The sequence below is a fragment of the Silurus meridionalis genome, chromosome 14 (genome assembly GCF_014805685.1).
Source record: "Silurus meridionalis isolate SWU-2019-XX chromosome 14, ASM1480568v1, whole genome shotgun sequence".
Taxonomy (NCBI): Eukaryota; Metazoa; Chordata; class Actinopteri; order Siluriformes; family Siluridae; genus Silurus; species Silurus meridionalis.
The window spans coordinates 5,849,566-5,875,968 of record NC_060897.1 but is presented as its reverse complement, the minus strand read 5'-3'; the positions used below and the strand labels follow the sequence as shown (position 1 = coordinate 5,875,968).

At 38.8% G+C, this 26,403-nt stretch overlaps 3 protein-coding genes across 5 annotated transcripts; all 3 read right to left on the bottom strand.

The window, feature by feature from the left end:
- Positions 1–568: 568 nt before the first annotated feature.
- rabep2 (rabaptin, RAB GTPase binding effector protein 2) lies at positions 569–6,802 on the bottom strand. Its single transcript, XM_046866800.1, is given in 14 exon segments — positions 569–1,364; positions 1,366–1,415; positions 2,040–2,156; positions 2,552–2,650; positions 2,744–2,799; positions 2,892–2,903; positions 2,993–3,071; positions 3,153–3,266; positions 3,413–3,511; positions 3,728–3,823; positions 4,668–5,009; positions 5,574–5,662; positions 5,805–5,975; positions 6,560–6,802. Coding segments are annotated over 14 exon segments (1,410 nt in total). The 5' UTR covers positions 6,597–6,802; the 3' UTR covers positions 569–1,315.
- Positions 6,803–8,559: 1,757 nt separating this feature from the next.
- Positions 8,560–16,298, bottom strand: LOC124396408. 3 transcript variants are annotated; one of them, XM_046865528.1, is made up of 12 exons: positions 16,085–16,298; positions 13,512–13,623; positions 13,294–13,387; positions 13,149–13,203; positions 12,682–12,822; positions 12,410–12,570; positions 12,246–12,326; positions 11,058–11,203; positions 10,762–10,927; positions 9,725–9,837; positions 9,550–9,634; positions 8,560–9,456 (listed from the first exon to the last, which is right to left on the bottom strand). In XM_046865528.1, exons 1-12 carry the CDS (start codon positions 16,176–16,178, stop codon positions 9,400–9,402), a joined length of 1,305 nt encoding a protein of 434 aa, XP_046721484.1. In that variant the 5' UTR covers positions 16,179–16,298; the 3' UTR covers positions 8,560–9,399. The 3 variants fall into 3 exon arrangements, with proteins under 3 accessions (XP_046721484.1, XP_046721486.1, XP_046721485.1); XM_046865530.1 differs by having other exon boundaries at positions 13,512–13,574; positions 16,085–16,183; XM_046865529.1 differs by lacking the exon at positions 13,149–13,203 and having other exon boundaries at positions 12,682–12,825; positions 13,296–13,387.
- A 1,046-nt stretch (positions 16,299–17,344) lies between these two features.
- Positions 17,345–24,270, bottom strand: si:ch211-11k18.4. Its single transcript, XM_046865452.1, has 12 exons — positions 23,946–24,270; positions 21,899–22,010; positions 21,720–21,813; positions 21,564–21,618; positions 20,634–20,774; positions 20,306–20,466; positions 20,124–20,222; positions 19,300–19,445; positions 19,021–19,192; positions 18,818–18,930; positions 18,147–18,231; positions 17,345–18,053 (listed from the first exon to the last, which is right to left on the bottom strand). The coding sequence occupies exons 1-12, from the start codon at positions 24,061–24,063 to the stop codon at positions 17,997–17,999; spliced, it is 1,353 nt and encodes a 450-aa protein (XP_046721408.1). The 5' UTR covers positions 24,064–24,270; the 3' UTR covers positions 17,345–17,996.
- Between the last annotated feature and the right edge of the window lie 2,133 nt (positions 24,271–26,403).

Sequence of the window (26,403 nt, the reverse complement as noted above, 5' to 3'; positions counted from 1 at the left end):
TCCAACAATATTTACATAAATTTTTTTCTGCATTAGTTGAATGCAGCTAATTTTTGTGCTCAAATCTGAATGCTCACATTGTATAACACAGGATCTACAGCTGAGCTCAAAGGTTTTAGAGGCAAATAAAAATTCTCATAGTTTATATATTCAAGATATTTCACAATGATCTCATAAGTAACGTGCAAAAAGCACTTTTGTACGTCACTTAGGACAAGGGTGGCCGCTAATGCTGCAAATGTGTAACGACATAAAATAAAGATAATTATGACCTTAAATAAAAGACAATTAATGAATATATGGCACGGTTGTATCATAACAACCTGTAAGTCAAGAAAAATGGGCAAAAACAAGCCAAGCAATCTGGAAGAATTAAAAGAAATGTCTGGAAGAAATACTTAAAATATTAAAATTATTGGATGAAAATGCAAATGGTGGGTAAACAAATCAAAAATCATATTTTTTTTTAGAAAGGGGTGCACAAATATTTACTTAAATGAATATTTCAAACATTTATTATCCTGTATATACCCGAGAACATGAAAGATCAATAAAGACAAATCCAGGATTGGGCAAAAGTTTTTTTTTTTTTAATAAAACATGTCCAAGTGGAAGACAAAGCCCGAGAGAAAACTCTTGCTGCGAATCCAAATGTTAATTTACATTTGTATGACTTCTAAAGCTGTTAATGGCAGACATGATAAATATTATCATGAGACTAGAGGAGTGGTTAATGAACGCCAAGACTGGTGTCTTGGTCCCAGATTAAATCTAGTGTTTAATTTATTTTCACATAGAGTCATAAGATTACACAGGGTCAGAGTCTAGAAAAGTTCATATATAAAATATATAATAGTTCCCTCAGTTCCACAGATTTAAAAGTTTCGATAATTTAGCTGGTGACCAAAACACAGAATATATGAACGACTATGTTTATGTAAAATTTAGCAGGAGTTATCATGTATACTGGCCAAGTGATCATCCACCACCCTTTACTGTACAGCTACTATAAATGGGTTTTGGGGTTAGAGGACACATTGTCGAAGACTTGCGTTGGTCATCTTATAGCTCTAAATCGCTGAGCTTGCAACCTACACTGCAAAATGCTTCAGATAGTTAGTTGAGATGAAAGATGAATATCCACTGAAAAATATGTCAGTATTCTAAATTTACCACGGTTAATAATAATAATAATAATTGGTAAGAGTTTGCTGCACTCTTAATTTGACAAATTCTTGAGCTTGATCCTGGTTCACTTCTGTGGCCTTAACATAAAGCGCTCCGTTTCGCTTTAGTCCAGAGACAGGGTTTAGGGTTAGAAACTGTTGTGCTGGTCACTTTCTACTTCAAGTTGTTCTCCAAGGATGCTTGACTTGGTCCAGAGATTCAGCCTGACGAATTTGCTCCATCTTTACCTGAAAAGGTAAAGCTTTTATGCTTATGTGGAAAAATGCTAACCTTCGTAGACAGAATATTTATTCGTTTAAACAGCCAATAGGCAGACAATCCAAGAAGTGCTCCTTGCTGGCTTAATCCCTTATGCGCATTAAATCAGTGGTGGATGAAGTACACAAACCATGCACTTGAGTTAAAAACAGAGCTGGTGCTCTACCCTGATTGGTGGCTTGCTGCATGTTTGACCAGTTAAGATGTTATCCACTCATGAATAAAAAGGAACAAAAGATTTTGCAAAAATGCAGTTGAGTAGAAAGTAAGATATTTGATTTTGAAATGTAGTAAAAGTCTCCCCAAATGGAAATACTTCAGTAAAGTACAGATACACGAAAAAGCGACTTAAGTACAGTAACGAATTACATTTACTTTGTTACTGTCCACCACTGCATTAAAAGTATAAACTTGGAATAGGAGTGCTTTAAATTGGCCCATGGTTTGCTGTTAACAAAGTAAAAGAAAAAAAAAAAGAAAAGGATTCATCGCATTGTTCGAGTTTCAGCTTCAAACTGTAGCACAGATATAAAAAATAACCTGCGTGTAAACAAAAAAAAAAAAAAAATAATTAGAAGTTTGGGTCTGTGTACCTGTAGTGACTGTGAGAGCTGTACGAAGTCTCTCTGTACAGCCTGGCTTGTGTCCAACTGACTGCGCAGACTGATCACCTGACTGCGCAGCTCTAAATACTGTTCATGAAGCGCAGCCTACGAGAACGATAGAGAAAAAGAGATTAAAATCAAGAGGCTTCATTAAGTGCATCAACATCAGCAAGAGGTTTATTTCCCGTAACACACGTAAAACAGAATACACTTTGGTCAATGCGGAAGGCTGCTATATGTATATATAAATATACTTAATATAAATGTAAGTATCCTAAAGGTGACCAAAAGAAGCATTTGGGGGAAAAAAAAAAACATTTCATTAGAAAAATTTACCAAATATTTCAGATATACTTCGTGCTTTTAAACTTTTATTCCATGATTTCAAACAATCCTCAATTGGCGTGTATGTTCAAAGAGAGCAGGCAGGTGGAGAGCTGCTGGCGATATAAACACACGTTTCCCATGCAAATACTCGCATCAAAGCCGACTCTTATTACCTTGTCACGGCTCTGGACCTTGCTGTCACTCTGGAGATGTGACAGTGCCACCCGGAGGCCTTGCACCTCAGTGAGACATTCCTGCAGCTCTCTTTCCAACTATATAATACAAAGACACACACATGATGAACCTACATCTCTTCAATAATCTGGAGAACGGTGTTTTCGTCTTTTTAATTCCTTCACACGCACCTTTTCTTTTTCACTTTGGATGCGGTCAGTCTCTGTCTTAAGGCTGGAGAGTTTGACTGAGAAACACACACACACACACATATATACATACATATACATACATATTTATGAAACTGTACTGCAAATGTGTAGGAACAATTCAACTCACCCTCCAGGACCTCTGTAGGAGCAGAGAAAGTGCAACAAGTTATTACAAGCACCAAAGAACTCAACTTGCAAAGAGCATCAGAAACGAATAAACATACTAACCGCTCTCTTCTGTTCGCATCGCCAGCTGCTCTCTCAAGTTCACGATTTCAATACGCAGCCTTTCTTCCGTGTGCGCTCCCTACACAGACACAGGATGAGTACATTCATCTTACGCTCGTACACACAAACACGCTGAGGATACACATAAGCAGCGTCTCACCTGTAAAGTAAACAGCTCTGGGTGTTTATCTCCGGCTGCGTTATCTTCCGTCTCTCCACCTTTTAACCTGGACAGCTCATTACACACTTTCCTCTGAGACAAGGACAGCTCTTTCTGCAGATGAGAAGAGCAGATTAACCATGCAATAAAAACACACACAACATATTGCTACGAGTCACTCTGAATAAGATTATCTCCAAATCATACAATGTAAATTCACACTGCCAGTTTATCTGAAAGGAGCGTTTTGCTTTACTCACCAATCGGCTCTGTACAGCACTCTGCGATTGGCTAAAGGATTTCTGTAGCTCTTGGAGAAGAGTCTCAGAGGTCTGCACTTGTGACTGGAGCACTGCTGCCTGTATTTCCCACACAAACACACTCAACTGATTCAAAGTATGACCTTGAATTTTGAACAAAGATCAGATTTTTACCCTTGATATCCAAATGTGCAGACTTACAAATTATAAGCAGTTACAGGAAACAATATATAAAACAATTAAATGAATTCAGCTTTTAAATGTGGCTGTATCATGTTATTCCTCCTACAACTTTTACTCTGGAGAGTCAACTACCTGTTTCTGGGTTTCTGTCGTCTGAGTGTCCAGCTCTTTCTCAAGTTCTGCCTTCTGCTCTTTTAACTGGGTCAGTTCTCTCTGAAGTTCAACCACCTGATGTTCATAGTAACACAGTGAGCAACGATTACCAGATATTATATACTCGACACCACAGATATTAGTAACAACAAGTGGCATACTGAAATGAGGCCACAGAAGTGCAAAATAACACGTCAGGATTATTTCTAACGTTTACTAAACAGTGTAAAACAGTCTCTCATAGACTTATTACTGCAAATTAAATGCACAGTTATTGGGGTTTATCAAACAGAAAAGGATGTCAATTCCTGTGGACATGAACTAATTCATTCTGAGAAAGAAAAACCCCGCACTTCCTGGTATTTGCTGCCAAGTAGACGGGCGGTTGAGAAATACAACCACAGCACTCTTGACCTAGTAGCAGACTGGTGATGACCTGAAAAAACTGGCTAGGCATTAGATCAAATTTGAAACCCAATTTTCCAAAATAGCATGCACTGTGGATGTTTAATTTCCTTTATAAAACATCAATTTACCAGTAGTTGCACTTATTAACAAAAAAGAATGGCATCATACTTTTTTTAATCGATGTATAGTTGTAGAAAAGATACAGAACAATTTAGTTCCTGTTTCCACTTACACTATAACAGCTACCACACAGCCATTCCCTCCTCAGCTTCTCTTTTTAATAATGTAAAAAATTAAATAAAAAAAAAAACAGCTTGTCTTGGTATATGAAAGTCTGATCTTGGTCAAACCACCTCCTTTTAAACCTATGCACAATATCAAAATCAACAGCTGATTATAACAATGACTATAGCTGATATATAAATACTGTTCCATAAAATTGTTGTCCACTATATATAATATAGTCCTATAATATATATTGCTTACTAACAACTAACACTGCGATACTGACTTGTGTTTGGAGTCCTTCCCACTCTGTGTGTGTGATCAGCCGATGTCCTGATGGGGGCAGGTAGATAGCTTCAGGCACCAGAGTTCCTGTTGAGACCAGGGAAGCGGTGTCATCCTGAGGGGGAGTGCGCCGGGAGAGTAACGGGGTATCCAGAGAGAAGCACGACAGAGAGGAGGTGTCACACTGCTGCATGTAGAATCCCTCCATATGTAGTCCAGTGCTCTCGCTGTCAGAGGGTTCAGCCAACAGATCCTGAGGCTCAACGTCTTCTGCCACACCCTCATTCTTCAGCCTCTCACTAGGCGGAGAGGTGTTCTCTATCCTTCCTTTTTTTATGCTGTCCTACAATCAAAAAGGGTTTGAGGAGAGAAAATAGAGAGACTGTAGGGTTACACAAAGTGCTGACAGAAGCAAAGTTTGTCCGTAGGAACCAAATAGAGAAACGATACACCATGCTTTGCATTAAAGAATCGCAACAGCGTTTTTTCAAACTATACTCTATCTTCGTCTGTTGCAACTAATGTCATGAATTTTATCACACGCATGCAACATGAATTTCAGCATGTACAGAGGAAAGAACAGAAAACAGTCAACATGCACCTGTAATTAAATACACAATAGTTTTGTAAAATCCCTTTATGAGTTCTTGAGTGATGGGCATATTGAAATGACGTTTTACATGTAAATAATTTATACGCTTCATAATTGGAATTAAACTGAAGAAATCCTAAGTAGATTGAAGTACTTTTCACTGTATAGCTTCAATGGTGGATCAGATTTTTTTAACATGTAATGGTTCTAACCTTTAATCTGTGAAGTGTGAACCATACTTTTAAGAATTTCGCCTTCACGTCAAAAACATTGCTTACACAAACAAACAAGCAAAAGCCTCCTAAAAACACACACCCTGTTTTCTGGGCTGAACCCTGCTCTCCTCCACTGAGCACGCTCTGCTTGAAGCGCAGATATTCTGGCTTCATACTGAGAGGCTGTTTCTAAAAAAAAAAAGGAAGTGAGAAATCAAGTCAGCGTGGAAAAAAGCAGTTGTTTGCGTTCTTATTTGAATCGATCTGACCATAGTGAAACTGTGAAATCTACAAAAAAAAGGTCTCTTTCACTTTCTTTTCTGCTCCTCACCTCTGAGTGCCTCATGGAGTGATTGTATCTCCTGGTCACACTGTCTCTGCAGATCCTGCAACTCCTCCTGTTTGCTCAGCTCACAAATCTTTGCCACTCCCTGCCAGTGCTCCAACTGTGCCCGGCACTCGAGCAGCTGGAGCTGAACGTTCACTTCATCGTCAGCCGATGCTGATAAGAAAGAAAAAAGAAAACAAGACAAGGTCATAGATGGATCCTTTTTTACACCTTTTCGAAAGCAAACCTCTTGAGCACTATTTGAGCATGCGAAGCTGATGGGTTTGAGATTTGTAGGTCAGGGTCAGTGCCTTATGATTAAGACTGATATGACAGATTCGAATGAAGACAAAATGATGCAGAATGTCTCTGGCTCGGTCTATACAGTTTTAAAGCACTACCATAATTGGATTGAAGCAGATTTTTGGTTAATGATGGGGCGTAACTCAAAGACACCTGTTGATCCAAGGAGGGGAAAAAAAGCTTCTCTAGATGCCAGACAACACATTAAACCTAGTTATATAGTCGACAATGTCTATTATTAAGATGGACTTCCTAGGTGCAATGTGACACATGTCAAAGAAGGGCAATACTGCCAATGGACAAAACTTTACAGCTTGAACTTCTTGCTATGCAGCAAATATCCACCCCAAACAAACAAAAAGCGTTAAATATGAATTATAACCTAGCCTGAAGGACGACAAAGCAACTTTGTCTTCAACAATAAGCGCTTTGTTTACTAGTTGGCGTTTACATACCAGCAGACTGGCTGTCCTCCTTGCTCGTCACCTCCATGCTCTAAAAGTCGTTCAACGCGACACTTCCTGTTCGTTTCAGCATTATTATAAGTCTACAGCCATGTGCTTCGACTGCCTACTAAAAGTCCGTGTTGACGAGTTCAGCTGTGGGGGAAAAAAACACATGAAACGAGAAGAAAACGTCCACGACTGCAAAAGCTTCAGGAAACAACTTTCCCCGGTTTAACCCTGCGGAAGTGACGTCACCATCCTTCCTGTAGGCTCGAGAGCAGGCAGGGAAGATTAGGAAGGGAAGCAAGTTTGGGTTGTGCGCAGTCAGAGAGCTAGTTTTTATTTCTCAGCTTATCTTATTAAAAAAAAAAGCTGAATTCTTGCCAACAGACTAATCTAACCTGTGTAAATATTAACAACTTGAACATTGCAGGGTCATTCAAACCTTGTGCATGCATGAAGTACACACACACAGAGAACTATTGCTGTTTGTGTCATTATAAACATCCCTGGTGTAATATGGTGAAAAATCGAATATACACAGTGTTCATTATTAAAATACTACCAAATCCAATAGAAAGCATAGAAACTATGCAACCCAATTCATTTATCTACAAAACTCTACATGTTCAAAACAGGGCAATCGCCATTTGTTGATCTGCCAGCATTTTTCCTCTAACCAAGCAGAAATCTACGCCAACAGCACTGCCAACAATTTCTTCTCATTGTTCGTTTGCCTGAAGTACACCTTAAATTATATTTCAAACAAGGTGAAAGCCAATGAAGTCATATTTCGTTTGACCTTGCTGTGAGCTTATCTGTGTTCGGATCGATTCTCAAAGCTTTTTTTAAGAATACTGTGGTAGTATTTCAGTAATTAATATTTTGTATATTTGATTTTTCACCATACTACACCGAAAAAATATCTCTGTATGACAAGCTAGAAGAAAGCAAATAAAGCGATAAAAGTTCCCAGTGTAATATGGTCAAAAGTCAAATATACAAAATATTCATTATTCTCAATAGTTTTAAAAAAGGGCACTCACTATGTGTTTATCTACCAGCGTTTTTCTTCCTCAATAACCAAGTAGAAGTCTATGCCAAGAGTGCTGCCAACAAGTCTATTCCTTTATATAAATTAATCTGTATATTATGAACATAGTACACATATATTCATCTGTATAGTATGTACATAGTACATACACGTCTGTTAATTGCTGTTTATAGTTCTTTTAATACCATTTTATTACATTTTATTTAATTTATGTAACTCATGTAAACACTGTATATCCTGCACTTGCTGCTATTGCACTCTGGTTAAATCCAAACTGCATTTCGTTGCCTTGTAATGACAATAAAGTTGAATCTAATCTAATCTAATCTTATGTTGTTCAGCCAGAAGGATCTTTAAATTATATTTCAAACCAGGTGAATGCTATTGAAGTCAGATTTTAATTTGACATTGCTGTGCGCTTAACCGTGTTCGGATCGATTTCAAAATCAGTTTATCTGCTGGTTACGGTGCTGATTACGTATAAAACATACATTCATTTGCTCGTTCTTGAGACTTACACACATCTTAAGACAGACACATGCATAGTTGGACAGGCAGGCTAAAATAAATGGACAGATGGCAAAAAATAAGTAACTTCTTTCTAGCAGGAAGGAAACCAATAAAGAAAACATACTTCAGGCACATGTACTTACTGTGACCTTCACCCTTTTTGAATCGATTTCAAAACTTTATCAGTTCATCTATTAATTACAGTGTTAGGTCTATATAAACTGGTTGCAGTGGTATAAAAATCCAAAATAAATCCACAATTGCTCCTTTTTTATTGATAGTATAAATAAATACAGTGTACAAAAAAAAACATTTTTTTCAAGACAATAAGTCATAAGTATGTTTGTGCTTTTTGAGCATCACATTTCAACATTTAACCCCAATTTGCTCTTATAATTCCCTCCACTCTTTTGGGAAGATGTTCCTCTAGATTTTGGAGTGAGCTTGTGGAGATTTCTGCTCATTCAGCCACCAGAGTGTTAGTAAAGTCAGGTACTGATGTTGGTGAGGTAAGGAGGCCTGGGGTGCAGTCAATGTTTCAATTCATCTCAAAGGTGTTCTATAGGGTCAAGGAAAAAGCTCTATATCTTCCACTTCTACCCATGCAAAGCATATCGTCATATATTTGCCTGTGCAAAGGGGCATTGTCATGCTGGAACAGCTTTGGTTCTCCTAGTTCAAGTGAATGGGAAATTTCATACTACCACATCCTATATAACTGTGTGCTTTCAACTTTGCAATAACAGTTTGGGAAAGAAGCACATATGGCTGAGAAAGTCAGGTGTCCCAATACGTTTGTCCATAGTGTACATCCTACTCAAACTGTATCATGAATAAGGAGAATCCTGCTGAAAAATCCAGCTTGGTTTCAGCACCAGTGAGCTTCCACAATACAGGCCATACTGTTTAAGCTGAAAGACCTTTTTGACAGCTGGGGAATGTTATTCCAGATGTTATATTGTCATATTATTGTCTTAAAACTATACAATAAACATGTATCATTTTCTAATTCCAATATTTTCTGTTTCTGTGATCAATAGCATCAATTAAAACTTTGTACCAGCACTTAAACTTAAACTATGCATAATGAAATTTGTTGTATCTTTTTTATTAAGTTAAAAACATACAATAATAGAGTGAGGAAAATTAATATGATATTAATGACAAATGTTTTACAGTCACATGTTGTAATGCTATAAGTGTGTATCAAAGTATTGTAAATTATATTATTTTTCTAATGTTTCTTTCCATTCATTGCTTCAGTAGATTTTTTTTAACAAAAACTTTAGTCCGTATCCTGATCACCAATACTCTGTTGGTGGTAAATCACATGCAGCTTCTTCTGTGGATTCGTACAAATTATATCACATTTATTATGCATTATTATTTTCTCGAGCAATCTTTATATATTATCATATTAACTCACACACACTACCTTTTTAGGTTTCACCATCTCCTGCACATACTCCAGTTTTTCCTGCAACTCTATCTTTTGTTTTCCAGACAGAGTCGGCTTTGAGCTGCAGAAAGAGAGATACAGATAAGCTTGAAAATGACATGAAACAATACACACATTTCACAAACACACATGCACATACAGGTTTACTAACTTAAAGAGAAGGTAAGCCAGGATGTGGAGAATTACAGAGAGTTGCATCAAGAAACCACAAATAATAAGTTGAATTTGCATTGGCAGAGAATCAAGTGCCCTCATAAATGGATCCTACAAAAAAAGAGAGAAATGGCACATAATTTATATATAAAGTTACACATGGATAAAAACAGCAGCACATGCACTTTATTCATATTATTCCATTCATATTCATATATACCAAAAAAGCTAGATATTTACTAGATATTTTCATTAGTCCCAAAATAAAAAAAAAACATTGCATTCATTCTAGACATGCCCAAAATACCCACTGCTAGAATGGCCTAGATAGGAAGTGGCCTTTTTTTTATTAACCTTTTCTCACTGTACACTGGTGTTCCACTTTGCTGGTGTAATAGAAATAGAAATGAGCATATCAGACATTTTTAATCAGTGTAAACAAATGAATTCTTTAACTGCAGCACATATTTTATAAAGAATGCTCAGACTCCTGGGATCTGTTTGTAAAAGAGTGCTGGGTTCCTGTTTGCAGAGTGTGTTAAGCTGATCAGCAGGCAAACAATTCACACCTCTCCAAATGTACATAATTTAGTATCTAGTAGGCTAGGTAAAAAAAGTACTTATGAAAACACATTAAGCTATGATGTGTGACATGGAAAAAAAATCAGTGTTGAACACGGGTGCTTCCAAAATAGGTTTAAAAAATAAAATTTTTTTGGCCTCTAATAACAAAATCTAAATGTTGTTATCAGACACTGACACCTGCTGCTGCAGGAAACATAGAAAAATACTGGGGAAAGCATGCATGGTCTTAATGTAAGCGTGTGAGCCTTGTGTCAGACCACTCAGTCATGCCAGCTTGCAAGAAAAAAAAAGGTTTTCTTTCATTGGTATGGGTCTCAGGCCCTCTGAAGCTTCCTGGCAAGCTTTCTTATAAAGAATAGTGCTTCTCCTAATTGTATGTATGTACTAATGTTTGTTTAAAGCACAAAGCCCATGTTTGTTTAAATACTTATGTATTACAACTACACTCACCAGATATAGCAACAGTGTCTCAATGCCATAAGCAGACAGTAACACCACCAGAAACTCCCAGTAGATGTTGCTTATAAACAGGATAAAGAGCAGCATCACACTGAAGCCCAGCAGGGTCAGGGCACAGCTCAAATTGCAGACACTTGAGTTCTCCTTGTAACACAACCTATTTCAATGATATATGGGTTTGTGTTTAATCAGTTTTACATGCAGTTTTAATTGTGTTTTACCTGAAGTAGCTCTCAATTTCAAAAAGTTTGGTGACCCCTGATATAGAATATACAAATCTGTCCTACCGGTCATTGTTGAGTGTATCAATAACAGCCTCACAGATGACTTCACAGTCCTTCCCCAGGGTGTTCAAGGTGTTCTGCACTGTCTGGTCGATGGTCTTCTGTATAGTGTGACACACCTCCTCGATCTGATTGACACACCGACTAGGCTGTAAGTGAGAAAATAAGCCAAACAAACAAGATATTAAAACTATATACTATATATTTAATATAAAAAGACTTTTCCACCATTTTATATTTCTGCATTGGTAGACTTTTAATATATACACCGACCACGCATAACATTGACCCCCTGCCTAATATTGTATTGGTCCCCTTTTTGACACCAAAACAGTACTTATTTTTCAGCAATTTGAGCTACAGGAGCTCGTCTATTGGCTCGGACCACACGGGCCAGCTTTCACCCACCACGTGTATCAATGATCCTTGGCCGCACAACACCTTGTTGCCGGATCACTACTGTACCTTCCTTGGACCACTTTTAATAGATACTGATCACTGCAGACCGGGAACATCCCACAAGAGCTGCAGTTTTGGAGATGCTCTGACCCAGTCATCTAGCCACCACAATTTAGCCCTTGACAAACTATCTCAAATCCTTGCCCATTTTTTCTGCTTCTACTTTGAGGACTTCTTCTTCTTTTCTTTCGGCTGCTCCCATTAGGGGTCGCCACAGCGGATCATCCGTCTCCATACCACCCTGTCCTCTAAATCTGCCTCTTTCACACCAACTACCTGCATGTCTTTCCTCACCACATCCATAAACCTCCTCCTTGGCCTTCCTCTTTTCCTCCTACCTGGTGGCTCCATCCTTAGCATTCTTCTACCAATATAATTCATGTCCCTCCTCTGCACATGTCCAAACCATCTCAATCTTGCCTCCCTCACCTTGTCACCAAAACATCCTAGATGTGCTGTCCCTCTAATAAACTCATTTCTAATCTTGTCCATCCTCAAACATCTTCAGCTCTGCTACCTCCAGCTCCGCCTCCTGCTTCTACTTTGAGGACAAAATGTTTATTTGCTGCCTAATATATCCCACCCACTAACAGGTGCCATGATGAAGAGATATCATGCCGTGAATCAGTGATATTCACTCACCGTTCATAATGATATAAGGTCATAATTTTATGCCTAGTTGGTGTATATGTCAGTTATCCAAACAAAAGTGATTTTAACACCTTGGTTTACCTTGTTGGGATTGGGGATATAGATAGTAGGCATGTCAAAGTCGTGTATCCCTAACTCCTGTGCAATCTGCATCATCGCTTTCTGAAATGAACAGTTATTAGGTTTGACAAATTGTGACTCAAATATCATAAAGAAATACAAAGACTAGCATTAACGCCTCACACCTGTCGGTCTGACTCTCCCCTGGCCTCATCAGCTTTGCTGAGATAGAAATTAACTCTGTCCCCATGCTTTACTTTAAGTTGCTCCACAATGTTGAGTGTGCGTTTGCACAAAGCCTGTCCTATCGGGTCAAAGAAGACCAGGATCAAATCACACACATCACCTGAAGAAGAGAAACATCACACATTATTGTAATTCATGAAGCTAACACTAAATGGGTTAACAATTTAACAAAGCCAGACAAGACACACGCTAGTTAGACAATAATACACACCTAGCTGGAGGATGGTCTGATCCACATCAAATGGATACTTCATGTCACCATCCACCAGCCCAGGAGTGTCCACAAAAGTCACCAAACTGAATTGCTTCTGCCGAGAAGTGCAGATCTCCGTGCTAATGTATTCAGACACACCTGAGACGCAAAGTGAGAGAGAGAGAGAGACAGACAGACAGACAGACAGACAGACAGACAGACAGACAAAGAAACAGACAGACAGACAAAGAGTTTCATTTAAAAGCCCTTTATTAGATGATTTATTTATCAAAATGTAATTTAAAATGTGGTTTGGAAGCATGTTGCTAAAATGTAAGCATGTTTAGGCATTATTTATGTCCCAGATAATGTCCATAAACATTTTCAATCAGCCTTTAAATGTGCCCTTTATTATGAACAATGAAACTTTATTACCTATTATTTAAATTGCATTGCATTTCGAATACAATAAAGATTTTACTGACCTTTGACCTTCTGAAACTGCTTAAATTGAGGATACAATTGGAAGGTTGCTTTACCCTAAAACGGTAGAGGCGAAAGGTCAAATGAGAGGCAAACGTGTAATGCACAAGGCCCAAATTTAAACATGAAGATAATAAACACATTTACTGTTAGGGACGTTCTCTTGCATCCACTAGTGACAAAAGTGAAGCCATGTGTCCCAATCGCACCTCCAGGTTTTTGGATATGTTCCTCTACATACCTACAACAAAAAAGTCAATTCACAATCCAAATCCTGCACTTCTGAACACTTAAAATGTGTAAAACAAAAAATAAATTATAATATATATATTTGTGTGTGTGTGTGTGTGTACATATATTTGTACCAGTTAATGAAGGAGCTTTTTCCAACTGAGTGGCCTCCAATCAGCATCACAGTGATCTTTTTCCTGGGAGGCAGTAAAGTCATGCCAACAGACTGAGCAATTGTTATTAATCCTACAAAGAGAACCAACTGTATTTTAGTAGTAGTTATCTTTTTTGCCTTGTTGATTGCTGATATTCTTAAGACATTTTATAGAAAGGTTAATATTAATAAAATCCTTTAATTTATTGTTAAATTAATCATAATTACTATGTACTGCTTATGTCATTAGGGATAAGAATGAACAAAGTAAAAGAAAGATTGAACACCAAGGCTTTTGCTAGTGGTGTGAGTGCTGACAATTAAGCAACTAAATATGAAATTCAAAATGTTTGAGATCAGAACAATATTCTTCAGACGGTTCAGAATTCCTACCTGCATTTTAAACACTTTCAGTGACATGTGCTACTCTACGTGTACTGCAATGCAAAGAGTTGTTTTGGTATTCAAATGTGGCTCGGAGACACAAATACACCTTTTTGTAGTTTTGAGACAGACTTCACTTGTACTAGAGAGACTTATATATTTTCTTATTTTCAAAGTTGCAGCCATCAAAATTCTGAACTACGTGTAAACAGTATCTGAGATCTTTGGCATAGGGTTTTTCACTAACTGCAAATTTTAACATCTATAAAACTTTTGTCTTTTGAAGAGTTGCTCAGATCCAGTGATCAGATTTATATGTTCTAAGTGTATTTCGGCTATATTCACACCTGCAGACATTAACAGAAAACTGCAGCATCACTTGAACTCTGCATATAGTCTTCATATATAAAAAGTTGTACAGTGAACTGTAACCCACTGCATATGTACTACAGAGATGTTATTTTTGTCATTCATCACTGATCAAGATTTTGCAACATGTGGCCTGCTCTGTGCAATATTAACCAAGTGAAAAAAACAGGAACAGGGAATGTTTGTAATATTAATATTATATATTATTATTTTTTACAGCTTTTATTCAATGCTACTAGTTAAAATGTGCTTACTATACAATTAACTCGAAAACGCATGCATGGACAAACATTAAAGTAAGATAAATTTTTATTAATATTAGTATGTATTTTGGGTTAGTTGTAATACTACTAATTTTCTATATATAGGTGGAAGATTATTACACAAGATTTTCAGAAACAGCTTGTTCACAAAGTGGATTCACAATGAAGAAATTGGGAAAGAAAGAGAACGGTAAGATATTTATAAAGCAAAAGGCGCTGAATCCCATATTATTAAAGGTTTTTCTGCCCTCTTCCTTCTTTGTACTTGGCTACCTGTCATGGGCATAAGCTGCATTATAATTATAATAATGCATGCATTAGCTCTGCATTATCATTCCACATTCTTGGTTTATTGTGTACAGCAATAAAACAAGCAAATTGTGTGGGAGAAAAAAAAAAATACAAATCAAACCCTGCCTAAATCAAGCACATTTGCATGTGGCCTATTGAAATTTGCATTGGAAATAACCTTTTAAAGTCAAATGTGTCTGACACAAGTCACAGAAAGGCACCAGACACTCACAGGATTGTGAAGCCTGGTCAAAAAAAAAACAGTGGGTCTGTTATTATTTTGTTATTCACTTTATTATTATTCACCTACATCATTGAATTAAACAGCTTTGATCCAAACCGTTATTGATTTCTTGATTTATCCTGGTTTTGGTTGCGGTGAATTCGGAGCCTATTCCGTTAACACTCAGTCTGAAATATTATAATACACCCTGGACGGCAAACCCATTCAGACACAGGAAGAACATGCAAAACACTACACAGAGAGTGCTTAGCTAAGGACTGAACTGGGAATCATGGACCCATGCTATACCAGAGTGCTGCTTATTTAAAACAAATAAATCGAATTCAACTTATATCTAATAAGAATTTGAATCATGTGACTCTGTCTTTCGTTATAAATAAGCAAATTCTACTTGTACTTGTATACTCTAATACTGTAGTTTGATAATGGTTTAAAACAATAGGTGTCCTGTTTATAAACTTCTTACCTTCTTTATCAGACTTGGTTAGTGTACAATCCAGGTGCTACCGTATGTGAAATATTTTTGGGGGAATGTATACATTCACTTTTCTATTCTTGTTAAACATAAAAGCATGATAATGCATTATCATGATAAACATGATAATGATTCATTTTGTTTTAATATAAATTGTGACACAGAAAACAAAAATCACATGTCTGGGTGTACCAGATTTTTGTAAAATCTTCTGGAATTTTTGTCAAATATTTTTTTCCACCTTTGTTGATTACCTTATCTCATCAAGGACCTAAGAAAAAAGAAGCTCATACACAAAACCTGGACTGCAAGAGCAGGAATTTTAAGGATCCACTGGATGAAAAAAAAAAAAAAGATAAAAAATGACTAATTTCTTGACCTATAATTTGTTGTTACGACAAACTAATTTCCAGTTTATCTATCACCTTTTTTTTCATTGGAGTGTAAGTATGAAATAAAGAGCACTAGAAGGAATCTATAGGTCTAGACTTAAGTCAGTAGAATAATAGTAGTTGATGATTTATTACCTCTGTCTGAATCCGTGTACATCTGATGGCAGTCATTCAGGACGCGCTCATTGCAGCACTTCGGGTCCACATTCAGCGCGTACCTGCTCTTCATTTTCCTGGACGTTTCTAAAACAATCTCAGTCCAAACAGTGATGCAAGGTGAACCCAGTAAAGCTCTCGAAGTCACGTGATCAAGTCCTACCCAAAAAAGCGCTCACTTTTCTTTTCTTCTTGTTTTGGAGCAGGTTGAGGCTGAGGGGGGGTGGAGATATTGTCCTGCAGTGAAGTTCTTGACATTATTCTCAACCTGCTTGGTTTTTTTTTTTTTTTACTGTTTTTGTGATCCATCTTAATAATTGTAGAAACCTGCACCTATGCACAGGGTTACTATACACTCCTTTATTAACTTTATTTATTGTACACACTAACTCTTCCAAGCTGATAAAAACTGCTTGCCTGTTGTTCTTGAAGTCATTGGGAACGCATATTAGATACACAGCAAAAAATTAATAAAAATGCATTCACAATATTTATAAACACTTAAAATTGCTTAAGAATCTATATTTCATAAATGTTGTTTAAAGCATGGATTTCATATCACTAATTTAACCATCTTGCAGGTGTTCAGAATAGAAAATAACCGCAGGAGTAGTGACGTGTCGCTCTCCAAAGAGTCGGCTCATAGAATCGGCTAGTCAGAAGAGGACTCGTTTTCGTGAGTCGATTCTCTCTCACTTGAATTTCAATTATCAATTTACAGGCATGATTCTTTACATAATGTGTTTTCCAAAGACGTTAAAAAGAAAAGTGACAAAGATGCCGGTGTAGAAAGAGATATTGTTACTTTTTTCCTACACTGGCATCTTGCTTATATTAAGTCAGAAACACAATTCTGAGCTGCTTATTGAATGAAGGGAAAGACATTTCACTCAACATGACCCACTGCAGTATAATTGAATTTGACACCACTTACATAGTGGATCTGCAGCTTGTTTACAGTAGATATTAGGATAAAGAAAACATTCTTACAAATAGTAAAGACAACATAGAACAGTACTTACGAGTTCAAGAGTTCCAAGTAGAAATATTTGTTCGATAATGCAAAAACCCCACATCAATCAAGCTCTATTTCCACTTTACACATGTGCACTATGTCCAGTGCACAATTTAGGATTCTGCAAACAGCCTCCACAGGACATTGTAAAGAAATCAGAGATATGGCATCATTAATGCATAGGAACATTTAAAAAAAAAAAAAATCAATAAAGAGGCAGCATGTTTAACCAGATTGTATATTTCACTTTATTGTGAGAGGTACATTAAGAAAACAGTAAAAAAATGACAAAGGCATACAAATAGTTTATTCATGTTTAGTAAAATTCATCCTTGCACAGCTTTAGTGTACGCTTAATTTGGATGTTATACTGTAAACTATAACAATAAGTGACTCCTTTTTTGTACCGTACAGTGGAAACAATGAGGTACAAGTTTTCAATGAAATGACAGTCAAAAAGTGTACAACGTGATGCACATGAAGGCGGTGCAAGGCATTCCACTCAAAACAAAACATGATGCAAAGCTGTAAGGTTGAAGTGGAGAGAATTTGGCATGTAACATTAATACGATTAAGCTAAAAAAAAATACTGAACAGTGCCTTTGTTAGGACATCAGGCATAAGTGCATGCCATAACAGCAACCTTTAAATACACTGTGTGTTCACAATGGACATTATTAATATTTATTTCTTCATAAATAGTTTAGCATAATTTGACTTCCTCCCCACAAGTGGTGAACGATGCTGGTGCGTATCTGCTAAATAGTGATCCTGGAAAACTGGACTTTAACTCGTTGAAGGGTTGTTTAGTGGCTATTGCGATTTGTTTACTGCTCTTGCAACTCATCACTCCCAGCAGACCTTCAGCCAAAAACTTTAGTCCATATCATGATCACCAACACTCTGCCGGAGGTACTCTTCATAAAGCTTCTTCTGTGGATGCATACAAAGTGTAAATGATACTGTATTAAATACCACTCCTTCATATGGTCTTATTAAAAAAACAAAAACAAAAAAACGCAGTACCTTTTTGTTCTTTACCACCTCCTGCACATAATCCAGTTTTTCCTTCAACTGCCTCTTTTGTTTTCCAGACAGAGTCGGCCTTGTGCTGTAGACACAAAGAACAAGATAAGCATTATAATGCTACAGACACAACGAATACACACACACACACATACACAATTACAGGACATTTCTCTGAGTCTCTAGTGCCAGTGCTTTGTAACAGATAGAGATAAAGCAATAACTTTAATATACAAGTCTTAAGAATGGAGCATTTTTGTGGTTTCTTTAAAAAATAATGCCTTTCCCCCCCCACTTTTGCTTCAGTGCTTGTCAGGGACATAATCATTCTTGTAGTCTTTGAAATCTGGGAATGTTTATATATTCAAGAGAACTGGAAAGAAATACAGGAGGCTCCTAAAAATATTTTTAAGAGAGACATCCCTCTAGACAGCAAATTGCAGTATTTTGGCATTGTATGTCTTGATATAGTATCAGTAGATAAGTGTGTGATGTGTGTTTCTGGCAACCAGAATAAAAAAAAAAAAAAAAAAAAAAGGTAATTGGTTAAAACAAGAGATCATTGTACATGTCATTAAATTTTAATTGTGTGTATGACTGCATGCCAGTGAATTTTGTATTTTTTTAATAAAACAAAGTTAAAACAGCCTTAAAAGAACAGATTTAAATACCGGGAAGAGACCCGAGCGAGGATAAGGAGGATGAAGGAGAGCAGCACGAGGCCACCACAAATATACAGCTGTGTTTCCCCAGACAGAGATTCAGACGCCTTCACGACTGGAGCCTGAAGAAAGGGAGGTAGAAAACAAATCAGTACTAATTAGCGTACACACTCTTTAAATGTAGACACACACATGCTTATGCACACACTCACCAGATATAGCGAGAGTGACTCAGTGCCCTCAGCACCCAGTGCTAGATCCAGCATGTCTCTGGATAGAGTGCCGAGAACCAGAGCGAAGAGTAGCAATAAGGGTACGCTGAAGCCCAACAGGCCCAAAAAACAGCTCTTACAGCGGGCACGCCTGTTCGCCATAGTGCACTCCCTGTGGGTTTTAATGCACAAGAAGCATAACCGCATGTTACCTCTGTATCCTTTGTGCAGAGGGTTCATATTACACCCTTTAGAACACCCAAATGATTATTTATTTACCAGTCGTTGTTCAGGGTATCGCTAATCGCCTCGGAGATGAGCTCGCAATCCTTCTCCAGTGTGTTCAGTGTATTCTGCACTGTCTGATTGATTGTCTTCTCTATGGTCCGACACACATCCTCAATCTGATTAACACATCGACTGGGCTGTGGACAAAACGGGTCCAAAGAAGATACACAGCAGATTGCAAATGAGAATTTCTGTACACTAAAATAAAAAGTTAATCATTCATTATTTTTTTCCTTCAAAACGTGCTACTCGTGTGCCAGCAGTAAATGAGGTAAATACTGAATGCCTTGTTCAGCATCCCGAGGTCAACCGATTGATCAGCCGGCCGATTGTCATTTTTTAATTAATCGACATCATCCGACTGTGCTGCAAATTAGGCTAATTTTAAAGCAGGTGCATCTGATTGGATGAGGAAGAGCTAGAACGGAAAATGAATCTGCTGTGGTTTAGACTACAGGTCGGCACGAACATCAAAATCTGGTAACAAGTGCACTAATTGGAAAGGCTCTAATAGCACTAATAGTGCATTTCGGTGCAATTTACACCCATTATGTGGTTTTAAGACGCTTAACTATCAGACTGTCGATCATTTATGCCTTATTATCTTACATGAAATAACTTCTATAAAATAGAATAAATATTGGGGAAGATATCAAGGTCGGTTGAACTGAGCAGAAACACTATTCCCAAAAATATTTTGTGAAGTGATTTTCTGCAGTGAATCACTAGAGGGCATCAGAGGCATTTCAAATATTAACAGAGCAGTGTATTACTGATACATCCTACTTCATTTACTCAATGTGTGTTGATGGTACCTTGTTGGGATTGGGGATGTAAATAGTAGGCATGTCAAAGCCACACTTGTTCAGTCCTGGACGTTTGCACAACTCCTGCACAATCTGCATCATCACTCTCTGTAACAAGCAATCACAACTGTCCATTAGGTCTGACCTATATAAGAGAAACAAGGAGTTGCAATAATTCCACCAACACACACCTGTCTGTCCGACTCTCCCCCAGCCTCGTCCGCTTTGCTGAGGTAGAAGCGGAGACGATCTCCCTGCCTGTCGTTGAGTTGCTCCACAATGTTGAGCGTGCGCTTGCACAGAGCCTGTCCCATCGGGTCGAAGAAGACCAGGATCAAATCGCACACATCACCTGAAGAGGAGAATCATCACTATAAACACATGCAGCTAACATTGTATGGGTTAAAAAGTGAACAAAGGATACTAGGAAATTAATTGGTTTAAGTGCCACATTAACTTTTATGCACAACTGTTGTGGCAGGAAACTAGTTTTCAGGTGTCTCGTAACATAAATCCTACCTAGCCAAAGGATGGCCTCGTCCACGTTGAAAGGATACTTCATATCACCGTCCACCAGTCCAGGAGAGTCCACAAACGTCACCAAACTGAAACGTTTCTGCCGAGATGTGCAGATCTCGGTTCCAACATATTCAGACACACCTGAGACACACAAGTTGGAAGAGAGTCAGAAAACCACCACCAGGATCCTGATCAGGATAAAGTGGTTACCGAAAGTGACAAAACACAGGCGAATTTGCGGTCACTTTTTAAGAACTTGTATTGAAACTAATGTGTCCGAAAAGAGACATTTTCTCTGTTTAATGAGTGTGTGTGTATGAGGAAGTCAGGTGTGTCAAGTCTGCGAGGGTGGTGCAGGACATGTATGAAGACAGTGTGACAGCAGTTAAGTGTGCAGTAGGAACAACAGACTGGTTCAAGATGAAGGTTGGACTGCATCAAGGATCGGCTCTGGGCCCTTTGGGGTTTGGCCTTTTTGGCCTTTCTGATTGGCGGTCACTTTTCAAGAACTTGTATTGAATGTGTTTCACAAGACACATTTTCTCTGTTTAAAGTGTATATATTAAACACACTACATGGACAAAAGTATTGGGACACCTGACTTTTCCTATTTTAATATGTGGTTCATTTCCAAACTGTTACCACAAAGTCAGAGGCATACAACCGTTTTGGATGCAATTGGATGCGGTAGAATGAACTTTTTACTTCACAGACTCAAACCTGTTCCAGCATGACAATACCATATGAATAAATGCTTTAAATGGGTTGGAGTGGAAGATCTTGAGTGGCCTGCTGTCAATCCTACTGAACACTTTTACATGAATGAACTGGAATGCTGACTGCACCCCAGGCCTCCTCACCTCACCTACATCAGTACCTGACTTTAGTAACACCCTTGTATCCTGCGTTAAACAAGTGCTGATTACTCACCTTTAAACTCCTGAAGTTGCTTAAAGTGAGGATACAGGTGGAGTGTTGCATTACCCTGAAAAGTAGAGGTTAAAGGTTGAAACAACGCTGATCATTTCACAAGTTCGCATTAAGCTTTAAGAATTTCTGCATTTCATTCCAAGGTGTTTTATGTACCGTGAGCGACTCCCTCTTACGCCCACTAGTGACAAAAGTGAAGCCCTGCGTCTCAATCGCAACTCCGGTCCTCTGGATGTGCTCCTCTATGTACCTAAAAGAAAACGACTGACATGAGCAAGTAGCATAAACGAAATACTTTCAGATTTTTCCAGAACATGGATAATATGCAAACATACCAGTTAATAAAGGAGCTTTTTCCAGCAGAGTGGTTTCCCATCAGCATCACAGTGATCTTCTTCCTGGGAGGCAGCAAAGTCACGCCGACAGACTGAGCAATCGTTATTAATCCTACAAAAGCAGAAAACATGGCGTGGTTATTTCTACAAACCACAGCAGCTACGTGCTATTAACATATATACAAAACTATTATTGGAACGATCCTGATTTTATTATTGTTGGAAGGATCCTGAACTCAGATTAGCTGCGTTTCTTCCAGTTTCTTCGTTTTAGTGAGCCGGTGGCTATTTTGGCAAGGAATAACTCCAATATGGCATAGGGAAGAAACCTTAAGGGGAACCCGACTCAAGAGGGAAGCAACCTCATCCGGGTGGCACCGAATTTCCTGAATCAGGATCAAAGTTATTGAAGTGCAGACAGACTTAAGGAAAGGAGGACAGTCGGGCAAACAAATGGATTGAAAGAAATTTTGGATGTGTTTCTTTGAAGATGTTCCTGGAATATGATTCTCCACTTTTTCATTCAGATCTTGTGAATTTTCCCAGACCCACATTTCAGAAGTATATCCTCTATATAAGGTTTTTTCCCCCCCTAGAGCAGTGTGTGCATGCATGCAAGCAGACAGACAGGTAGACAGGCAAACACACAGACAGGCAGGCAGACAGGCACACAGGCAGGCAGGCAGGCACACAGGCACACAGGCAGGCAGACAGGCACGCAGGCAGGCACGCAGGCAGGCAGGCAGGCACGCAGGCACACAGGCAGGCAGACAGGCACGCAGGCAGGCAGGCAGGCACACAGACAGGCAGGCAGGCAGGCAGGCACACAGACAGGCAGGCAGGCAGGCAGGCACACAGACAGGCAGGCAGGCAGGCAGGCACACAGACAGGCAGGCAGGCAGGCACACAGACAGGCAGGCAGGCAGGCACACAGACAGGCAGGCAGGCAGGCAGGCAGGCACGCAGACAGACAGGCAGGCAGGCAGGCAGGCACACAGACAGGCAGGCAGGCAGGCACACAGACAGGCAGGCACACAGACAGGCAGGCACACAGACAGGCAGGCACACAGACAGGCAGGCACACAGACAGGCAGGCACACAGACAGGCAGGCACACAGACAGACAGACAGACAGACAGACAGACAGACAGACAGACAGGCAGGCACACAGACAGACAGGCAGGCAGGCAGGCAGGCAGGCGGGCACACAGACAGGCAGGCAGGCGGGCAGGCAGGCAGGCAGGCAGGCACACAGACAGGCAGGCAGGCAGGCACACAGACAGGCAGGCAGGCAGGCACACAGACAGGCAGGCAGGCAGGCACACAGACAGGCAGGCAGGCAGGCAGGCACACAGACAGGCAGGCAGGCAGGCACACAGACAGGCAGGCACACAGACAGGCAGGCAGGCAGGCACACAGACAGGCAGGCACACAGACATTTATTCCTCCCAATGTGAAATGTACAGCTTCCACTAGTATTCACAAACATGGACAATAAGACCTGCAATAAATACTAAGACACTAAATACTAAAAATGTAAAGGAGTATTAAAGAAAACAATTAAAATGATTTTAGACTAAACCAAAAAAAAGGTCATGAATTAATTTCTTGCCTTTCTGATTTTTTCTGTATCAAATGAATATAATAATTTGAGAATAATCCTGTATTTTGCAGTTTTGTTGTTTTTTTTTTTATCTTCTATAGTAATTTAGAAGGAGGATAGAAACATGGCCTGCTTCCCAAAAACCTCCTTATCTTTAAATAAGGAGGTTTTAATCTCGAACCAATTTTAAAGAGTTTAAAATAAATAAACCAAAAAGTGTCAGAAACAACATCAATACAGATAAATAACGCGAATCAATAAAGAAAAATTCAGATTAAATTCATGAGTTTCAGTGGAAACCAATGCACTTTTGCCCAAACCAACTTCAGCCCAGTTTCAGGCTGCTGTTAGCCGTTAGCACTGAAGCTAAAGTGCAGAAGACTGGAGCAGATAAAACTCAGTGTTGGGTGATTTTATATATTTCCTGTGATGTTTTATTTCATACCGCTGTCTGTATCCGTGTACATCTGATGGCAGTCCTTCAGGATGCGCTCGTCGCAGGAGACGCTGCCCGACACCGAGTCCGCGTTCGCCGCGCTCCTGCTCTTCATCTTCCCCGACATCCTTTTCTTTTTTCTTCACTTAAGAATGAGAAATTACCGGTGTGACTTCGGGAACACACAGCGGACAATCAGGAGCGTGGCTTTTGTTCACTCGTTTGTTGTTGTTTTAACCGGCGGAACGGAGAAAGGACGCCACTGAACGCCCGGTTCGAGTTTGAATCGGCCCGGTTATGCTCAACAACGCCGGCCACGTCAACCGAGCCGCGCAAAGCATTCTGGTATTTGTAGTTTCTCAAGATCGGAAACGAGGAATCAATTATCACGTCTCAGTGAAACTCCAGTTCGGATGGTGGTGGTAATGAGCCAGAAGAAGAAGAAGAAGAAGAACGAGGAGGAGGAGGAACAAATTAAGAAGATAAGTATGGTGATGATGAGGAGGAGGAGGGATAAGGAAGAAGAAGAACGGAGGAAGAGAATGGAGAATAGGTGGAAGAAAAAGTGAGCAGAATAAGAGGAAACAGAAGAAGAGCAGAAGGAAAACAGGAAGAAGAAGAAGGGTAAGAAAAGAGGATAAAGAAGAGGAAGAAAAGAAGTGTAAAAATAAGAGGAGGAGGACAAATAAAAAGAAAAATAGAAGAAGAAGAAGAAGAAAAGAAAAGGAAAAGAGGAGCAGGAGAAAAAGGAATAAGCAGGAAAAAGGAAAGTTGAGGAGGAAAAGCAGGATGCAGAAGAAGAGAAAAATAAGAAGTGGAGGAGGAAAATAAAGAAGAAGAAGAAAAAGAAGAAGAGAAAGGAAAAAGAGGAGCAGGAGGAAAAAAAAGGAGAAGAGTGCAGGCAGGGTTTAGTGGGTGGAGAAGAGTGATAGCAGGAGTGATTTGTGATAGAAGAGTATCTGTGAGAGTGGAGGGGAAAGTTTATAGGACTGTGGTGAGACCTGAGATGTTGTATAGTTTAGACCAGGGGTCACCAACGTGGTGCTCGCGGGCGCCAGGTCGCCCGCAAGGACCACATGAGTAGCCCGCGGGCCTTTTCTAAAAATAGCTGTTTCCTACTTTGTTAAATCATTGTTGATAATTATTATGAGAAATCATTAACATGATCAGTGTCTTCACATAGATGAATATCATTAATTATTAATAATAACATATAATAAAAGGTAAATTGAGCAAATTTGTTATTTCAGATTAAACTGAAAACTGTGTGTATCAAACTGGTAGCCCTTCACATTAATCGGTACCCAAGAAGTAGCTCTTAGTTTCAAAAAGGTTGGTGACCCCTGATTTAGAGACAGTGGCATTGAGTAAAAGACAGGAGGTGGAGCTGGAGGTAGGAGAGCTGAAGATGTTAAGGATTTCATTGGGAGTGATGACGATGGACAGTATTAGAAATGAGTTTATTAGAGGGACAGCGCATGTAGGACGTTTTGGAGACAAAGTGAGGAAGGTGTGGTTGAGATGGTTTGGACATGTTTTGGAGACAAAGTGAGGAAGGTGTGATTGAGATGGTTTGGACATGTTTTGGAGACAAAGTGAGGAAGGTGTGGTTGAGATGGTTTGGACATGTTTTGGAGACAAAGCGAGGAAGGTGTGATTGAGATGGTTGGAAAGAAAACGCAATAGTATAAATGGTCCATGAAGAAGCAAAGAAGGCCTTGCTGGCCCTGGAGGCCAACACAGTTATCATATAAATCCTAATATACGAACACATTGAATATAAGTCATTGTGTTATTAGGCCATCTTGATAGTGGAATAGTGTTGTAGTGGCCTGTTAGTTTAACCAGTAACTGTAGATCATTTCAAGGTTATGGACTAATGTTAGGAAACAAAATGGCATCATGGGATGCATGAACAGAAAAAACCTACCGTTTACTGTAGCTGATGTTATTCCGTATTTCATTATTATTATTATTATTAATACACATTCATTATTATTATTATTGTACATTCGCAGATGAAGTAATTTTATGCTTTTCGAAAGAGTAAATAAATGCCATTATGCTTTGGCCTTGAAATTTAGTCTACCAGAAAAATAACTCTGCTCTTATACAATATCCAGGAAACAGGATGCTGCCAGTAAAAGGTTGGCTGCCTTGCAAAAAAAAAAAAAAAAGATTTTATATCGAGTTTCTCTTTGTGTTCAGGTTTGCATGTGCAGGCATAAAGCAAAATGTTGTGTACCACAATTTGGAGATGAACCTAAATCAAAACTCTTTGAAACTGATTTTAAATAAATTCAAATCAATAAAAAAAACCCACCAAATTTAATATTTATGGATTTAACCACATACACTATATGAACAGAAGTAATAAGACACCAGACGTTTCTTTTTTCATATGTGGTTGATCCCCAAACTGTTACTACAATGTCTTTGGCTGCAGTAGCATAAAATTGTCCCTTTA